Source organism: Vollenhovia emeryi, unplaced genomic scaffold (assembly GCF_000949405.1).
Source record: "Vollenhovia emeryi isolate VEMERY1.0 unplaced genomic scaffold, V.emery_V1.0 DF939163.1, whole genome shotgun sequence".
Classification (NCBI taxonomy): Eukaryota; Metazoa; Arthropoda; class Insecta; order Hymenoptera; family Formicidae; genus Vollenhovia; species Vollenhovia emeryi.
In genome coordinates this window covers 153,619-172,532 of record NW_011967203.1, presented here as the reverse complement: position 1 = coordinate 172,532, position 18,914 = coordinate 153,619, and the positions used below count along the sequence as shown (strand labels likewise).

Here is an 18,914-nt window from a genome sequence, read left to right as displayed (position 1 = left end):
AATAAACATCTTGAAACGAAAGTGTTTGAAATTTCAAACACTAATAAACATCTTAAAAACGGCGACAACTAAGTGTTTGAATTTCAAACACTTATTATTTAGAGTGTATGTATCGTCTGTTGTCGAATATCGTGGTACCAACTTGGTGCGTTGTAAGGTGGAGGGAAAATTTATTCTAAACACAAGAATATGTAAGGAGGAGAATAAGAATTGTTGATTTTATTTTGATATTGTCTTATTTTTATACTAAACGAGGTTGTGAGAAATATAAATGCGCCAAGAAGATTTTTTGCCTCAGTAACAGAGATCCTTTCTGTGGGTGTACAATTGAAATATTGAAGCAACGGCCTTAGACACTGTTTGCAATATAAAAATGAACAAGAGCGGGTGACTCTAATAACTTAAAACAAACATACAATCTAAAGAAATCCTTTAGAAACTCTCGTAGAAAATTAATTACAATTTCTTCGAAAATTATAAATGACGAAATTATTGCCGGGAATTAATGTTATCGGAAGCGATATCGGCGATTAATAACGAAGAAACAGTGCCGATGATTGTTTATTCGAAAATTGTCGGATTATCGGGCAACGATAAGCGTTAATAGAGAATTTTATCATTTACTACATCGTAAATGAATCAACGCAGTCGGTTTTAAGTGTATTATCTTGTCAATACATCACCGCAAGATAAATTTCTTCAACAAAAGACAGACAAGTGCAGCAGAACAATTACTGTTTGCGTCAATAATTGTAATTGTGATTAAAAATTTTTTTTTAATGGAACCACTTGGCATCGAGTTCAGCCTGTTCGAGTATTGTTTCGTAAAATTGCGCAGCAATAAGACAGTATCGATGTTGCTAGCAAACATACGTTGTATTCTCAATCTTTTAAATTCCGAGGTATTACATAATACTGCTATTGAAATCGCGGATGCTAGAAATTGCACGACTGTATACCAGGTGTCGTGATTCTCCAAGCAAGTCTAACAATGAGCCCGAGCAGTTTTCTGGCTTACCATCGTAGATACATTGATTGTGAAACGTTTAGTGATACAGAACACATGTATGCCCTCGACTAGTACTTAAATTTTATCAGAGATTCGCGTAGCCTTTTAATTTTAGAATTCAAACTTGGCGACAAATGTTCAAATTTGGGTTTGCGGAAGATGCAGCTGGCACTGCTGAAGGTACGGCTGTTCTTATTTTTTGTGATAAGTCTAGAGATGCACGTGCCTGTTCGTAAATTTGAGGTTAGAGCGCTGCGAAATTGTTTTCCCGCGAATATTCAACTCGTATCTTACAATTTTCACCAAACGTGCGCGCACCAAGAGTCATTTATTCAAACAATTTTAGAGGATAACGAACAGAAGCCCGGATTAGAATGGATTCCCGCCGCCAAACTGGAAATAACGCCCGAACAAATCGGAGCGAAATACAAGGCTGATTATTATACGGAGGCCGAAGTGTTTCCTGGTTGCAATCTAAAGTTAATCCGCTCCGATAAAGTGACGCAGGATTTAACGGAGCAAAATTGCCAGAATATCGTGGAGGCCGAGTCGAAACATTCCGATCTCATTCCAGCGAAGTACGAAGGTGATTTTTGTAAATTAAAATTCATCTAAAGCGGGATTTACTGGCAATTTAGATTTAATCCGAATCCCGGAAGTTTCGTTAATACACGCGTTAAAAATTCATTGTGCGATTAAGGCGGGTTAAAGATCTGGGAGTGCACGTTCGACTTGGGTCAGTACATACTGGAGAGGAAGATCGCGCTGAGGGACAAGCTCGTCATGGATCTGGGATGCGGCGCTGGATTGATCGGTCTTCTGTCTCTTCGCGAAAGTTCCGCGGTCCACTTCCAAGATTACGTTCGTACGACTTGCGATCGTCGCGTCGAGCAAACCGGCCGCGATTAACAAGATAAATAATTTTCCGCAGAACGCCGAAGTGCTAAGGTCCGTGACCGTTCCGAACGTGCTGTTGAATTCTGACGATCGTACGATCGTACTGACCAAGTGCGAATTTTACGCCGGGGATTGGGCTTCTCTCTCGACGTTGCTCGACGGGGGTGAAAAGTACGATTACATCTTTACGAGCGAGACGATCTACAATCCGGACAATCATAAGAAATTGCACGAGGTTTTTAAGAACAGATTGAAAGCCGACGGAGCTGTGTGAGTACGTTGGAGCAGCACGTAATGCCACGTGTTTATATCAAAACTTTAGAAACGGGTGTGATCTCCGTTAGATTTGTCGCCGGAAAGACCTACTACTTTGGCGTGGGTGGCGGAATGAGACAGTTCGAGAATCTCATCTTAAGGGACGGATGCTTCGACGTCAAGTCGGTGTGGAGAAGTCAAGACGGTGATTGACGCTTGATTGTAAATATATTTCTCTTTCGTCGCTTCGACAATATCGACTGTATACATTTCAGGAGTGAACAGAGAAATTCTGAAGCTCACGTGGAAATCGCATCAAGATTATCACACGTCTGGTGTATAATATTATTGTCTTCGTATAATTATCAAGTGCGTGTCGGCTCGGAATGTTGCAGTAATCAGCAGCGATCCTTCCGCGGCGAGATTTGTTTCATTTTTTTTTTCGTGTAGACTAGGAATCGCTGATACCTTTTCGTATGAATTTAAGCACAGTAGAATACGTATACATTTTACATGTATATGCAAATTAGTATGTGTCGATATGTGCACAAATTCATGCGGAAAGGCATCGGCGATTCCTAGTGTACGCAAGATTTGAGCCTAACAGTATGCTCTTTGTGATTAAAGGCATTTTATTTCATATATTGTAAGTAAATCAGTACGCTTAAAAGATTAAATTTGTCGACAATATACATACAGTGTATAATGTATGTACAATGTGCCAACTTGCAAATTTTTTAAAATAGAATACTCCTGTTTTGTAGCCAATGCGCAAAGAGCACATTGCCAAGCCTTAGCGTTCACCGAGGCGTTCACTTTGTCAATAAACGTTTTCTTTCTATGGCGAGAGTCTCTCGTAAACCCATCCGTCCTCTCCTCTGTGCACGAGAACGTTGTCTATCTTTTCGTTCGTTTTCGGACGCCTGAAATGAATTCTGTCGTGAAGACGATCGCTCTGACCTTGCCAAAATTCTACGGAATGTGGCACGACGAGATAACCGCCCCTAAAACAAGACATTTAATAGAATGAACGATTTTTTAAATAAATAAACGATGATCTAAATTTGGAAGTTATACACGTTGTAGATGCACAACGCTATTAATCCACGGCCCGTCAGCGATAATAAATATATTAGTGTTGCGAAACGCGGCGAGAGTATATGGCAGTGTGCCATTACACGCGACTATTAATCTTCTTCGCTTTTATACATGTTTCTCGTGTAAGAAATCTGTATATTCGAAATAATTAATTGGAAAAACAGTCAACACGCGTGTGCTCCAATTTGATAATAATTTAATAATATATCAATTTATTATTATTTACCAGCAGGCGGGTCTTTTAACCTGATTCTCAGGGAATGTCGCGAGCAGCTCCCTTTCTTTTACAATGAGTGTTTGTCTGCTGGCGATCACGCTGCTTTGTTTGCTGGCTGTGGACCCGATCTGATTCGCGTATGGTCGGCTTTGGAAATAACGATCCGAATCTTCCGCCGAGGTTTCCTCCGCGATACCCTCGACGCGTACCTAAAATAATTGGCAGTAAGCAAAATGATTATGACCAAAAAATTTAATTAATTAAAGAGCTATCGTAAAATATAATTCTGTCGAGGAAACTTGGCAATTTATGTGATAAAACTTAGTGTAAAAAGCAAACAGAAAATATCATACGCTTCGTCTAAGAGATTCCCAGTAGAAAGTCAGCGCGACATACGGATTTTCAGCCTGTAAACAAATCACGTAGTGTAGGATTTAGTTATCTTCTCATGAATATCAATTAGATATCAACTCACTAATTCGCGGCCTTTCCTGCTTTCGTAATTCGTGTAAAACTTGAAGCCTTCCTTGCCGAAGCCTTTCAGCAACACCATGCGCGCGGATGGTATACCATTCCTGAAACAATTATCGTCACGTGAAACGTGGAGTGTATTGGCAACTATTTGCGCAATTTTCTTGCAGCTCATTAACATGCAGGTTTAACTTTTATTTTCCTCTTACGCTGGTACTTATGTTACTTAACGGACTGTAAAATATTACCAAGTACATTTACGTAAACGTTCTGTCTTTCTCATAATGCACGTGACGTATGTTTTTCTATTTAGTTTTGTCGCAAGACGTATTGTAGAACTAAAAATTAGAAACAAGCTACCTCGTTGCTGTCGCAAGAAGCATCGCATTGGGTTCCAAAATTTGTGGTGTATTGCACGCCTCGTCGAACCATGCTTTGAACTGCCCGATAGGCTCTTTGCTAATTAAATTATCCTCCGTGAAAGTCTCGTTTTTATCCTTGTATTTTATCCGCAAGCCTGTAGGAAAAGTGAAAATTAATTGTAGGTAAATCAATTTTTAAAGCAAATACTTTTTAATTTCGGAGCGTTGTTCAAATAACTCCTTAATTATTATTTTTTATTTGCAACTTTATATAATATTAGTCATTGGTATATGATTAATTATTCATTGTAGACTGTGCACTGTAATAAATGTAACAGAATAACGAGAAAGGAAAAGTGAGCTCGCATACATAAATCCTGATAAAGAATAAAATTAATAGACATCAAACGGATATTGATAAATATTTATATACATACACTGAAAAAAAACATTTGGTTGCATTAATTAGAAATCTGGTAGATTCAACCAATGGTCTGTTAGAAAATGAGCGAACCAGAATTCCTTTAGGCTTTGAATCTTTCTAATAAAAGAAAAACATTAACAATAACAATATACATTCTTCAAAGACGACGGTTTAAAACTAAATGTACAAAACATAAATTTGTACGGGTTCACTTTCGTAAACGTTAATTATAAAAATCCTAATTAAAGTATATAATTGCACAGTCGTATGTAATAATTGTACGCTTGGAATTGTTTTACCTTCGGCAATATTTGCTACAAGGCAGGGATTAGTCTAATTACACGATCGTATGAAACTGATAGTTTCTCTACGGCGGTTATTGATTTTTACCTGCTATGTCGACGCTGTAATTCTCATTCCGGAGCGACATGACGTTGCGCGATGGTGCGCCTGTCTGCTCGACGACGGAACAGCTGACCGACTTAAGTCACGTGCGGAGTGCGACTGGCCCAAACGCGCATGCATAGAATGCACGTCGCGTCAATACGCAAGCGGGAAATAAGGACCGGTATCGTCAACGTTATCTTGACGTTATAAGCTCTTGTCCGATAATGTCCCCACTATCTCGTAGGATCACCCAGCGACGAACAAAACCTACTGGTACTTGGAAAATATTTCGTAAGGCCGGACGAAGTTTTATATTTCCTATTCGTGCTGCTAAGAATTAAAAATTAAGGGAAACGTTAAAGAAATGTTACGTATCGCCATTTTTAATACTCGGTAAAAATTGTTTAAGCACAAAACTGTACTTTTTGCAATTGGAGGCAAAAGTGGGAGGCTCGAAGCCTCGTCTCGTGGGTCCAGTGTAGTTGTCCGTCATTGGAATTATCTTTTCCACTCACTCATTAGATGGCGCGAACAAATAGAAGGTTCTAGCTAGAAGGCTCGTAATTAGCACGTTATTTGTAATTGTAATACATTGCCTTTACGGTAACACTCTCGTAGGAGCGTTTCAACTCTAAAAATACTTTTGGTCGTTGGATAAATAGCCAATGTACGGTAGTGTCCTCGTGAGTTCTTTATTGTATAAATTCTTTTTACAATTAATTATCAAACAGTGAAATAATTAAGTTGACTGCAATTACGAATTAAATCGCGATAGGACGAATTGTCATTCGGACAATTTTATGGTTGAAGCGTGTACTGTTTAAAGGAATATTTTAAAGAGAGAGATATATAGTAGTTTGCGAGATCGCGGTAGTATACAATCTTCATTCGCCAAGAGTTAAGCGCAATCACGCGTTTTGCAAAGTGATGTTGATTTATACAGAGACGTTTTTAATTTTAAACGTGATGATATAGATATCGACGTTTCGAAACTGTTTGCGAAAATCAATTTCATATTTATATATTTAAGAGATCTATATATATATCTATATATTTACAAAACTCCCTCGATCGTAAATATATTCCTTAAATAAACATATCGTTATATTTCAGCAATCTTAAACTGTCTCTCGCTCGTCTCATTCGATCTTAAAATTTCAAGTAATGTCGTTTTTCGAAGCCTGTCGCTTCTCTTACGGCGGGACCACGGCGGCGGGCTCGGGCTCGCCACGAATAATTAAGCTCCCGCCGCTGGCAGTGAATTGTTTGGCGCGATCAGAGGCACTTTGATCATTCCGTCGCCGCTTTTCGCACCTTCGAGTCGCGCGTCGTCGATGCGGTTCGTCGTTACGAACAACGCGACGGTTTGCGCGGTAGGCGGCGGCTCGGTGCTCGCCGGTCTCGAGACACGCTCGATTTTCCCGGCGCGATCCCGGTTCGTCCGATTCTCGCGCGTCCGCGTCGCGTTACCCGCGACGATCCGGGCGCCGACCTTGCGCGAGAAAATCGCGTTTCCGTCGTTCCGCGTGTCGCTGGCCGTGCGCACTCGTATCCGTCGCCGGCGTACCTTGCTCGCGCTCGTGGTGCCGCTTTCGTCGCTCCTGACCGCGCTGGTGCTGCTCGGCGTTTTGATCGTGGTCGAGGTCGTTTCGTTCGGACGACGAGTCCCGCTGTTGTCCGCGGACGCGAGCGAGTCCGTGCAATTCGGCGGCGGTTCTCGGTGCAGATACGTGATCGGCCAGTGTCTGCCGTAACCGGGATCGTGCGGACGGTCGGGACGATCGTACCGGTCCTCGCCGCCGATCGTCGGCCGGATCGGCCGCGGACTCGGGAGATAGGGGTAGTACTTTTCGCTGCAAGGGCGCCATTGGTCCTCCGACGATCCCACGTAGCACCTGCAATTGATTCAACCGATCATTTCTCTATTTTATTTCATTTTTCATGCTCTGCCTTCTCTTCATTTTGTATTTAATTTTTGTTAAAATTTAAAAAAGAAATATCTACCGCGTCTAACATGAATATCGCGAATCGGGATGTTAAAAGAGAAGCAAGAGGTATCGCGCTGCGATATACGATATCGTTATAAGCGTTGTATAATAATAATATACCATGGATAATGATATCCCTGCGAGAAGCCGCAATGACGAGCCGGCGCGCAACAATAGTCCCAGCTGTCGTATCCGCCTCCCTCGGTCTCGCAGGCCCAAAATCCAGCGAGTTTGTTTCTCTCGCACTTCGTACCTCTCTTGCACGGGTAGCCATTCACCGTGTAATGAAGGAAAGTCGAGTATTCATCCGCTGCTTTGGCAAAAAAATAATTAGAATCCTCTATCTCTCCGTCTCTTATGCAAAATTGTGCGAATAATTGTAAATAACCGTCAGAGCTACTCACGGTAGAAAGAGCCGGATCCACCCGGACGGATTCCGAACTTGTCACCATAACCGCCATATCCGTAACCACCATAGCCGTAACCGCCAGGGGAAGGCGGCCCGATAGGATCAGGCTTGTCGGGATCGAACGGTCTACCGCCGTAACCGCCCGGTTTCGTAAAGAAAGGCCTTGATTCGGGATAAGTGTCGTCGGGTCTCGTACTCGGGTATCTGCCGGGACTGAAATCGGGTCGCGAATGATCTGTGAGCAGCGGCTTCAACGGGCCTGGTCCACCAAACACGTGATCGTCGTCGAGCGAGTAACCAGTCATCATGCAGTAGGGATCGAGGTCCTTCCACGCGTAAAGAACGTGATCGTCGTCGTCAGTGTAGTCCAGACCAGGTCGCAAATCTCTCACAGGGACGTCACTGAGTAGACAGTTCTCTTCTGTGCCATGCGTGGTGAGTCTGAAGACCACAAACGAAATTAATAGAATGCATTAGTAAAAACCAAAGGTAATTAATTTCAAGATTTTTCTCAAAAGAATAGAAATAACTTTATATTTTATTTAAACCGCGGTTGGAAATAAATTTCGATTTGCAAGAAATTATGATGATTTATAAAAAACGCGCACGTTATTAGTTGGTCAAATTCAAAACGTCGTAGAAGAATTTCGTCAGCGTATACTTACTTGTAACTGTAGGACATGCAAGGTATGGAGTCGGTTTCTCTCATCCTCGAGCACTTTTGCCGACAATTTTGTTCCGAGTTCACGTACGTTGCCAAGAGAACGGCATAAGGCGTCAATTTGCACGGCTTGTTGTATCCAGAGTAGCATTCTGCGAAAAGTTTCATTAATAAGGACTGTTAACCGCAATTCGATGGAACGAACGTGCGTGCGTTAGACCGACATAGATCTCACCTTCGTCCCCTTGCGAAGGTTGCTTGCCGCTGAACCGTCCCATATTAAAAAACGGTACGGCGTAAGGCTCGCATCCTCTGCCGAAACTGCCTCGTTCGTACACCTCCGCGCCGTCCATGTCCAGCATTTGGGCAGGATTGATATCTTGCGACTGCCAATCGCTCAGGTAACAATTAGTCGAAACATCCGATTGCCCTTGTTCCAGCCCGTATCTGCAATATTTCACGAGACGTAAGATACGCGATACTCTACCGAAATCAATCGCTTTAATTCAGCCTACTGTCAACCTTGGCACGGGAGACTCACTTGAACGCGAAGCTCCTACACATAAAGTCTTGCGTTATCATGCATTCTGCCTGGCACTCCCCTAGGTTGTCGGCTATTAGCGATTTTCTAACGATGTCCGTGGGCATTCCGAATCCGCTTCTGACTCTCCAAAAACACTCTAAAAAAGTCATGAATAAAAAACAAGTCCTCGTGACTCTCGCGAATCCTACAAAACTAGTAGAGAGAGAGAGAGAGAAAGAGCCAATTCATTGTTGTTTGTCGAGTTTAGTTGTTACCGGAAACACAAAGCGGAACGCATAACGTACGGTAACGCAATCGGGCCAGTAGTACAACGCTCGAGATGATAAATTGCATTGTTCTTCGAAAGATGGTTTCATTTATTCTCGGAGGTAAATTTAGGAAATAAAATAATATTGTACATAAAAAATGATTTCGATAAGTTGCATTTTAATTAAGAGCAATTAACAGCAAAGTTACTTCAATCAAATCGTATACCGTCTGGAGGATGCGAGCTCGGTTCTCTCTTCGTGCCGCATGTTCGCGAGTTGGTGACCATGGCGTAAATATCGTAATCGCGATCCGGCTCGAGGTCAACGTAAAAGTTCAGATCTTTGTACGAAACGTCGCTGAGAAGACAATTGTCCGTAGGGTCCGTGGGTGCCACATTGTACCTGTCCATTATAATATCGAAAACTGAATTAATATCACGTATTAAATCGCTGTTAAATCTTGCCGTATTACTGAGGAGGCAACGGCGTTACGATTTTCTCATTATGGATTATTCAAAATGTACCTGTAGCTGAAACTCAGGCAGGCGTAGCTTTTCTCGCTGATGCACAGGCTCTCGCACTGATCCAGATTTGGCGTCAGATACGTCTTCCGAACGACTCCTCGGCTGAGCCTGAATCCCGCACCGGCTCGGACGGAACATTCGTCGGTCCTTCCGGCTGCGCCGTAAAGCTGATCCTGGTTGGCCGGTATATAATTGTCGCCGTATCCGAATGCGCCGCCGTAATTATAAAACTCGCCGTAGAATTGGTCGCTGTCGTAGGGACGCGGTGGTTTAGGCTGCGATTTCGGATAGTACTTCGGTATGTCGAACTTTCCCACGTAATTCGTGTCGTAGCCATAAGAGCCGCCGTAAACGCCGTAAGAACCCCAGTCGCGGGTCGGATCCTTTCGATGGTCCGGCAGATACGAGCCGATCTCGTTCGTGCCTGCGACAGGGCGAAGGTGAACAGTAAAGCAGAATCCAGAATAAACTTTTTCCGCAAAGGGAGAAAAAAAGATGAGGCAAACGAGCGCGAACAAACACTGATGAATAACTTATTTCAGCAAATGCGCCGCACTTAAAGAAGCAAGTTGTTCATTCGTCATTTATTCGCGTTCGTTTGTTTGGTCTGAATCAGACTTTACGTTGTAACAAAAATTCTTTGTATGTATCACGATCTATACTTCAACATTACCTATGTCATGATCAATTCTTCTGTTCGGATATGGTGCCCATGGTACGTTTCTGTTATAAAACTCGTCGTCGGTGGGTCGTCTGGACGGATATCGGACATTGTAGACGAATCGATCTTCCGGTCTCGTCGCCGGGTATCCACCCCGTATTGAACCATCGGGATAGCCCCGTCGATCAAACGTATCGTCGTACAACCCGCGATGAGGATAGACACTCGTTGGTCGTCGATCGTGTTCCGCGGGTCTGGGAGCGTAATCCAGAGGCCGCGGGATCTCGTTCGAGGGTCGCCGATCGTAGTCGAACGGTCGCGGAATTTCCTTCAAGGGCCGCCGATCGTAATCCAGAGGCCGTGGCACTTCGTTTAAGGGTCGTCGGTCCGGAGCGTAGGGTCTTGTGTCAAATTTGTGTGGATTAGAAGCAGAATGCGTTTCATCTGGACGATGGGTGAAAATCGAGGGGTAAACCGCCGAGGGTCTTGTGGTGTACCGATTTACGGCATTACTGGGCATTACTAGGCATTATAAAGACAAAATAAGATAAAATTGGTGCGCATGATTTTGGTCAGCGGTTTACCCCTCGGTGAAAATGGAAGCGCGTTAAATTCACGCTTGAGCGTTTGGTTAAAGCAAAAGCAAATTGCCGAACTGTTTCCGAGAAGCAAGCATCTTCGTTGCGAATTATCGTTCTTTCGTAAAGATAAATTTATCCATCGCAACAATTGCGTTTTTCCAGGACGATCTATTCGTACTAATTCGACATTGATGTAAGATAACGTGTGGTAGTGTTTTGTATTACGAAATCGATCGAATCCAATTGAAATCAGGCAAATTCTCAATCACCGTACCTTGTATCTGGCCTTTCGTTAGGAGAGTAAGGCGGACCGTAGGATTCACCAGGTCTGGACGGTTGGTTCCACCAGGATGGCCGCGCCTCGGGCGTGTTTATCGCGCAATTCGGATCCTTCTCGTAATAATCGCACTGAGGATCCGATACGAAGTCCCGATGGAAGTTCATGCGGGAATAAGGCACCGATGTCAACTCGCACATTCCTCTCGCTCCGTGTCCAGTGCGTCTTTGTGGACAAAATCGCGATTACTCGGTGCGATAAATAAATTCGTCATCAATTTGAGTCTTTCGGAATATGTTAATTGAATGTTGAAAAACGGCGGCAACTTTCCCGACGCGCGTGCGTGATAGTTCTCCTCGACGGAGAAGCGTGTCACAGATTGTGGTGCGATCAAATTGTCCGTGATGCAACCGCACGGTGGGTCATGCATATATATACGTACTGTATTTTGCGTGTGCATCTGATAATAGGTACCCTAGATATATATACGCGCGTGTATAGAAAATCATTGAAAGACTCCAAGCGCGGATAATCGCGCTTAACTGTTATGCAGATTATTTTTCGGTTGTCTCGCGAGGACTAAGTCATCTGGAACTGACAAACCCGCCGAGGAAATATAATTATGCTCGTATTATAAAATTAATTTCAATGGGGCGGGTTTATATTTTTTTTAAACGGTCCAACGAATTCGCAATTATACGAATCCAACTCGCAAAATATTTCTCTGGATTTTCATCGATATTTAGGAGCCACCCGAGTACCTGTAATTGAAGCCCTCGCAAGTGAAATGCTTCTCATAGTCGCAAGCGCGATGACAGTCCTCGATCCTCTCGCACTCGATGGCACGTCTGACGTGCAGATCCAGGCTTTTCTTACCGGACAGCAGTCTTCTGTAGCACGCTGCAGCGAGAAAAAGAAAGGAGAGATTTCAACTTTGCACTTTTTTTTTACAGGCGTCGTTTCTTCCCGCGCGACTTACGCGAACACTCGTCGTCCACTATGACTATCGAGCTCGAGGTGGCCCGTCGAGCGATCACGGCTAGCACAAAGGTCCACAAGCATCGTCGACGTATCGACATGATTCCCGCGAATTCGATCGACGAATCGGTGCGAACGTACCATCCGAATCGAGATCGCGAGAGAGGCGACGCGAACGTACGCGAGGCGTTGCTCGCCTCAGCGTTTCGCGTTTTCCCTCCGGCCGTGACTTATTCTCGCGATACCCCGCGAACCGCGGTGAGACGTGGTCATTTCGGCGTCTCCCAGGAGAATTTTCCGCGATTTCCAAGCCGCCCCCGGGTCCGCCGCGCCGCGGCACGTCCGCGCGAAAAATAGCGCGGACAGAAAATCGCGCAAAAAGTAGCGGAGAAATTACGGGCTCGCGTCGTTTTATAGAAAAGTGAACGTTTCCGCGAGGATAGTGGGAGGAACTGCTCACACGTCGGGGGAGGGGTCTCAGCGTTACATGATCATTAATGATTCCACTTACTATTATTTTTCTTTGCTCACGGACACGCGAGCGTTTCATTCTTTTGCCGAGCATCGTCATTCGGTATTTTGTGCAATTACGTATAGAATAGATTGGCGAGTCGTTCGTCGTTTTAAGTAATTACAGGATGTAAATCTTTAATTGAGACGTGACTGTGCGAGCGCGCGCGCGCGCGCGCATCTTCGTAGCGTCGTCTCGCCCTATCGGGATCGGCGTTATTTTTATTCGCGTTTAATTTACCGGGAGTCCAAAGGCGCTATTGTTATATTTCGCACTCGAATCGTTTAACAATTCTTTAATCTACCGATTTCTCGCATCTTCTGCATTTTCAACCGAGATATATAAGAGATTATTACTTATTCGCCGTAAGATCTCTACCCAGAAACCAACTGCCGGAACCATTTGCATTTTTCCGTCGTTAAAAAGAACTTTTGTGCCAAGGAATAGAGGAGTGACATCATTTTAGAAGGGATTTGCCGTCGCGTGTCCTTCAAGATATTCGTCAGGGTCACAATTACCTCAATTATTTCAGCCAGCCTGGCTCTTAATGTCGCACCATAACTTTAGTAAAACTTCCGCGATTCGAGTCAGTCAGCTAGGCTGAATTATCGCGATCCTCAATGCGACTCGAATTTCGAGGTTGCCCGAGGGGCAATTCGGTAACGAAATTGTATTAATCGCGTCGCAACCGTCGTACCCAATCGGTTACAACAATCCCTGATCAAAAAGATGGACGTGTTACGCGCAATTAATTCGAAGCGCAGGCAGGAATAAGGGATTAGCTGTCGAAAGTAAAAGCGTTTTATGCTCGTAGATCACGCGAGCCGGAAGCCGAGCGTCCTGTAGTGTCTCGGCGTTTATATTTCTCCCTTGTGCAACTTGTCGTGTACTGTGGTGGCACAATCGCGAAAAGTCATCGAGTTTCCTTTAAGCCGGTCGTTGCTCGGACGACAAAACTTCGCGCAGGAAAATCGTTGACTCCTAGACGCGCTAGAGGCTGTTCGCAATCATTATTTAGCCGAATTGCACAGTGTAATTTTTATTTTTATTAGTTACGAGTCCGAGAGGAACGTATCGAATTATATCGTTATGCTGGGTAGCTCGACGGGGAAAAACGATGCGCGTAAATTGTGCGATAAGAGCGGCTAACGGCGGAAGTCAATGGCTGCAACGAGCTAATTCGCATACAGTTTAAAATCCGTGTCAATGCCGTTGCCATTTGTCAATCGGCAGTTCGCAGATGAACGCGGCCCGATAAACCCTGGCAGCTGACTGCAGCCACCAAGTTGAGCCAGTTGATGGTGTCGGATAGTGAATTAACGCTGTACGTCAATGCGGTGGCTCTTTTTCAACCTTATCTCTGAATTCTGGTTTTAGAATATCGCGACAGGATGTATACAGTATTGTAATAATCTATTAAAACTATGTAACGTCGCAGAATATTCACAAAGCAACATAAAAATCGGTAAAAGATAGACACGACAATTTGAATGTAATGTTGTTACATTTATAATTTAATGCGAAATTTATTAATTTAGTTCCACACCCAAAGAGCGAATTAATGTAACGGAACAACGTCGTTTTACGTAAGAGAATGATAATCAACTTGTGGAACGCAGCGCGAGCACGTGTAATGCAATCGTGCGATTGCTGCATAGGAAAAATTGAGGTTGCGCCTCACATACGCGACGTAGCTGCAGCAACAAGTGTCCGAAGATTTGTGTCTCCGGTCTTTCGCGCACGCCTCGTTAAAGACAGAGATTCGTGTTTCCGTTTCTCGAGGTGCTAGAATCGCACCGAAAGCTTACGCATTACGCGCGCAGATTGCATGCAACGCGCAAACTACGTTGGCGGAGCGAAATTACAATTGAGATGCTCACCTTTCGATTTTTCGGTGATCCTCGCGCCGAAGCCGCGAAACATCGTCATCAGTCCTGGATTCCAGAGCTCGGGGGTATCTCCGAATCCCTCGTTCGAGAGTCTTGCTCCGTTGGTGTCGAGGCCGTAAGGATTGCTGACAACTGGACGCGAGGGGATTTTTCGGAAATCGTAATTTCCAGCGAATAACTCATTCTGCTTCGGTCTCGCGACAATCCCTTGACTTTTGTACACGCTATTGAGAAATTCCTGATGCCGATGCTGATCGAGATGATTCGGGGTGCGATACTTGGTTGTATCGCGATCACTCCAAGATCCAAGACCCGCCGGGGATCTGTCTTTGGAGGTTCCATCGTAGACGTAGAGGGGTCTCGAGTAAACGTCGAAGGGCCCGTTATGAACGGCGAGGGCCTTGTACGAATGTAGATCGCCATCCGAGTTCGAACCAAAGTTCAGATGGTTGACACCGGCGAAAGGATTTGAATAGGACGGTCCAGCGAAACTCGGGCGACTGTATTTCGGTTCTGAGTGCGTTTTTTGACCGAAGGCCAACTTTCGGTTTGTGTGTATTGACAGATCGTAGTCATCGACTTTCGCGTTATTAGTTCCGAAAGGATTACTGGCGGGTGGTGTCGGATTTCTGTTTCGAACGATATCGATGACTCGGCGCTCGTCGTCGAAGGAAGGCATGTATCCCTGTTGATACGGAGGGCCATTGATGTTAGGCAAACTCCCCATGGTTCTGCAAGTGAAAAGTGTTATAACAGTTGTTATACAATAGCTGTATTTCTAAATTAAATTATATTTGATATAAAATTAATAGTCATAAAAAAATCTGGCGATGAAAACTCGGTCGAGTCATTTATTTTAAGGAATCTCTTTTTAAAGTGTGGGTATATATTTCCACAATCGGCTCTGAAATATTAACGAAAATGAAACATTGAAACTCTTCGTATATCTGCATTAATACTTTTTATTTTTCGCGGAATATAAATATTCTTTTATCGCTACCAGAAATATATATCTACCTCACTGGGGACGGGCGTAAGAATAAACAAGGTGTACTGGAATGTTCCCTGTTTGAAGTAAATAGACAATCGGTATACCTCGGAAATGGCTGGATATTTGGCATTGTCGGGCCCAAGAGGCCGCTTCCAAATATTGTGGTCGGCACCGTCTCGTTTCTTCTCTCTTGTCCGATTCCCATCTTGTAAAGTCGATCTGGCTCGCAGTGTGGCGAACGTTGACTCCTCAAGTAGACATCGTAATCAGCGTGACTTTGTAGTTCTTCGGGCTTCGGCATTTTCGCGCTCAGCGCACACGTTCCGTTACCCTTAACGCCAATCCTAAATCAATACACGAATACAAAGACGGTTTCAGAGAGTTAACGTGTACAATCATATAGCAACAAAAATTATACAATCTCATTTCGAGATCTTTTATTTTCTGGTTCTTATATTTCTCCTTCCGCTCACGATTAGAATTTTCCCTCGCAGTTATACGACATCACATACCCGAAAGCGAACGCGTTGCAGGAACTTCTCCTTTTCGAGCACTCGTCCTCGCATTCCGAAATGCTAGCGACCGCGACGTTGGAAAAGATATCCATGTCCTGCAGTTTGGATCCGATGGCTACTCTCGTGTAGCAATCTGCACAATGTAATTATTAATCGTTGTATTCCGTATTGTTTGGTGACCAAGCGGTGTCACTTACCGTTCGCGACGATTACAAGCTGATTATCGAACGTGAGACCAACCGAATGCGACACTTGACAGGATCGCAGCAAGTAGATGATAAAAACGAGAAATCCCTGCTGTTGATGTCCCATCGCTGTTAATAAATTCTCCACGTTTTAAGAGGACCTTATTTCACTTTCACATGGTGTACGCAACTTTCTGTTTTCATCGTTTTCATCATTCAGAAATGGCTCTCATTATTCTACATTATTATGACACGATCTAATTTAGCCTCGATAAAACCGTGGCAGAAAGTGCATTTACGTTTCAATTAATCCTCGCTTACTCCTCCAATCCTCATTAGCACACACGTGAGCGCTTTAGTTATTGCTTTCTAGCCGCTATCTGGCGTTCTATTCTATCCGCGATCTATGAATCACGGTTCATTCACACGAGACGTCCCTGAAAGAGCGTCCATTCGACGGAAGATACGCATACACGATGAGCGATCGCTGCAAGATTACGAGGGTAATTGTCAACAAAACCTTCCCAACGTTACGAGAAAAATCGTAAAATGGTCGGCGTACACGTCATGCAGTCGCAAAAGTAATCCTCGTTGTAGGAAAAATTGTCTTTTTTTTTTAACACAAAGCTTGATCACTGCGAGAGATTCGTGTTCACCGGATCACCGACTTGATCGAAATCCCGCGGCGAAGTGAGGATCGCGCCGATCCGCGCGAACGGTCCTATCTTCTGGTCTGTCTTCCGGCAATATTAACGAGCGTTCGTTCCTTTAATTAACGGGCCGGGCGTAATTAGCGTGTCGTCCTTGCCGCGGTTCATTATACTTTCGCGCACGGGCACGTTGTGTCGTGCCTCTTGCGATTGGCTCACAACTGAGAGCATCGTGTAACTGTATCATTGTCTTATACAGCAGAGCCCGGCATTATGATCGTCTCTTCTGTTTCCTCCGCCTGTGCCGCTTCTTCTCTTCCTCCTCTTCTCCTACTCGCTCCTTTGCGTGACGCTTGCACGCTCAAAGGAGCTCGTACCCGCTCCTTTGAGGATCCGCGCGCATGCGAGTCCCTCTCGCGCGCCTCTCTTCCTCCGCCCCGCGATTTCGCGCTTGCATTTAATTAGCGCACCGACGAACGGATCGCGATGCTACTAAATATTGCGAAATCGAATTGTGCACTCCCTGTTCGCGTTCGTGCAAACTGTCCACGATATCTCACGCGTGCAAGCTCAGTTAGAAGCCTCAGCTACGGTTCTTCGTTGTATCCATCAAGATGTATGCATCACCAATGAGGAAATCGACAATTATGACTTTCTGTGTTAAACTGATGAATATCGCGAATGTTTACCATGCAAAGAAACGTAACAACGCTGAACATGAATTAAATATTGCCACGTAGTCATCTTTAACACCAAATTTATTTTAAACATCACACTGAGGTTTTTCCTTAAGGGGTCATTCATTTTTTTTTTTAAAGATGAGCATAGCTTTTGGGCCGTTAAAATGGAATGACCGCTTAATGCTTTTATAATAGCTGATTTTATTTCTTGAGAAATTTTTTACGGTCTATTTTATTTACTGTGAGACCTCGATTACCTCACTTGAAGAAGCGCGACCGTTAACAGGAAGAAAGTGAAAATACACCTGTCGCAACGGCGCGACGAGATGAAATTCTTCCTGTTTGGCAAACCTAGGAACTATCAAGTTGTCTTGCTCGCACGTGTCAAGGCCTGGAGCGGGGGAGCGAGGGAGAGGCACAATTTTCTTGCGTCGCGGGCGTGTCGAGAAGGGCGTGTAAAGTCATCGTCGCGCCGATTCCCTTTGCGTAAAATCGAACTGCGATTGCGTCGCGGCGATTGCGGTTAGTCAATTCTCGTACTTACCACTTTACTGCCTATTGTCCTTAAACGGCGCTAAAACTCCATTATACTCACGCGGTATGCTAATCGATTCTTCGGCCATTAAAAAAATACTCGATGCCGCTTGGCTTTCGGTTAATTGCGAGCGCTCTTTCTCGTACGAAAGCCGCGCTTAATCGCGCCTTCGCGATTATTACGTCAATCTCGGAGTTACACTACATTTCAGAAACGAGCGGATAGTTAATTATAATCTAACGGTACACGCATCCTCGTATCTTTCCGGTTCTGAAGTGAGATGCGTATTTAGCCTGGTGAATCTATCTGTAATGTTGAATTGAAAATACGCGTTAATCAAACGTATTTACCGTTCGATAGCTAGTACAGTTATTTGCAATAGTGTAATTTGACAACTTTATATTTCAATTGTTTTGATACGTTGAGAGAGAGATTTTTTCGTAATTCTACATTAAAAAATTCTTTATATTCTTCATACCAGAGCTCATATATTTTTTTTCTTGTAAATCCTTCACATTACGTGAGCTGCGGTCTCTCTCTCTCTCTCTCTCTCTCTCTCTCTCTCTCTCTCTCTCTCTCTCTCTCTCTCTCTCTCTCTCTCTCTCTTTCTCTCACGCACGTACAAGCCGCGGTATTTGAATTATACCGGTGAGAAAACGTGAGTTTCGGGTTCCTTGACTCCCGCACACGCGGACGACCCTGAGCATAGAGCGCGTCTTGCCGCTGCGCGTAGGTTCCGAAGACACCGGCCGCGCAGTCTTAATGGGCCTAGATGCATAGTAAACGGACGCTTACATAACGAAAATGGGATGAGTTACACGTAGACAAAGCTGGGACGTCACGCTCCGCGAGGCCCGGCCTGGAGTGAGAATGAGTCATTGTGTGATTATCACTCTCTGTCGTAGCGAGCAGATTTCCCGAGGAGGCGCAGCTTTTCGGATCTTGAACGAGCGTGTCCTATCGCGAC

At 44.3% G+C, this 18,914-nt stretch overlaps 3 protein-coding genes across 4 annotated transcripts; 1 reads left to right on the top strand and 2 right to left on the bottom strand.

Moving 5' to 3' along the window:
• Positions 1–896: 896 nt before the first annotated feature.
• LOC105564507 (histidine protein methyltransferase 1 homolog) lies at positions 897–3,002 on the top strand. Its single transcript, XM_012016924.1, has 6 exons — positions 897–1,189; positions 1,356–1,595; positions 1,710–1,870; positions 1,941–2,176; positions 2,251–2,366; positions 2,437–3,002. Exons 1-6 carry the CDS (start codon positions 1,144–1,146, stop codon positions 2,502–2,504), a joined length of 867 nt encoding a protein of 288 aa, XP_011872314.1. The 5' UTR covers positions 897–1,143; the 3' UTR covers positions 2,505–3,002.
• LOC105564508 (pyridoxine-5'-phosphate oxidase-like) lies at positions 2,371–5,317 on the bottom strand. Of its 2 annotated transcripts, none has more exons than XM_012016925.1 (6): positions 5,124–5,317; positions 4,308–4,464; positions 3,952–4,051; positions 3,830–3,883; positions 3,486–3,685; positions 2,371–3,165 (listed from the first exon to the last, which is right to left on the bottom strand). In XM_012016925.1, exons 1-6 carry the CDS (start codon positions 5,161–5,163, stop codon positions 3,000–3,002), a joined length of 717 nt encoding a protein of 238 aa, XP_011872315.1. In that variant the 5' UTR covers positions 5,164–5,317; the 3' UTR covers positions 2,371–2,999. The 2 variants fall into 2 exon arrangements, with proteins under 2 accessions (XP_011872315.1, XP_011872316.1); XM_012016926.1 differs by lacking the exon at positions 5,124–5,317 and adding an exon at positions 4,747–4,786.
• Positions 5,318–5,788: 471 nt separating this feature from the next.
• Positions 5,789–17,206, bottom strand: LOC105564506. The gene is made up of 15 exons (XM_012016923.1): positions 16,095–17,206; positions 15,895–16,030; positions 15,487–15,726; positions 14,383–15,122; positions 11,775–11,913; positions 11,011–11,238; positions 10,168–10,556; positions 9,495–9,918; positions 9,197–9,372; positions 8,720–8,858; positions 8,414–8,625; positions 8,183–8,330; positions 7,513–7,958; positions 7,229–7,418; positions 5,789–7,015 (listed from the first exon to the last, which is right to left on the bottom strand). The coding sequence occupies exons 1-15, from the start codon at positions 16,207–16,209 to the stop codon at positions 6,358–6,360; spliced, it is 4,380 nt and encodes a 1,459-aa protein (XP_011872313.1). The 5' UTR covers positions 16,210–17,206; the 3' UTR covers positions 5,789–6,357.
• Positions 17,207–18,914: the final 1,708 nt, after the last annotated feature.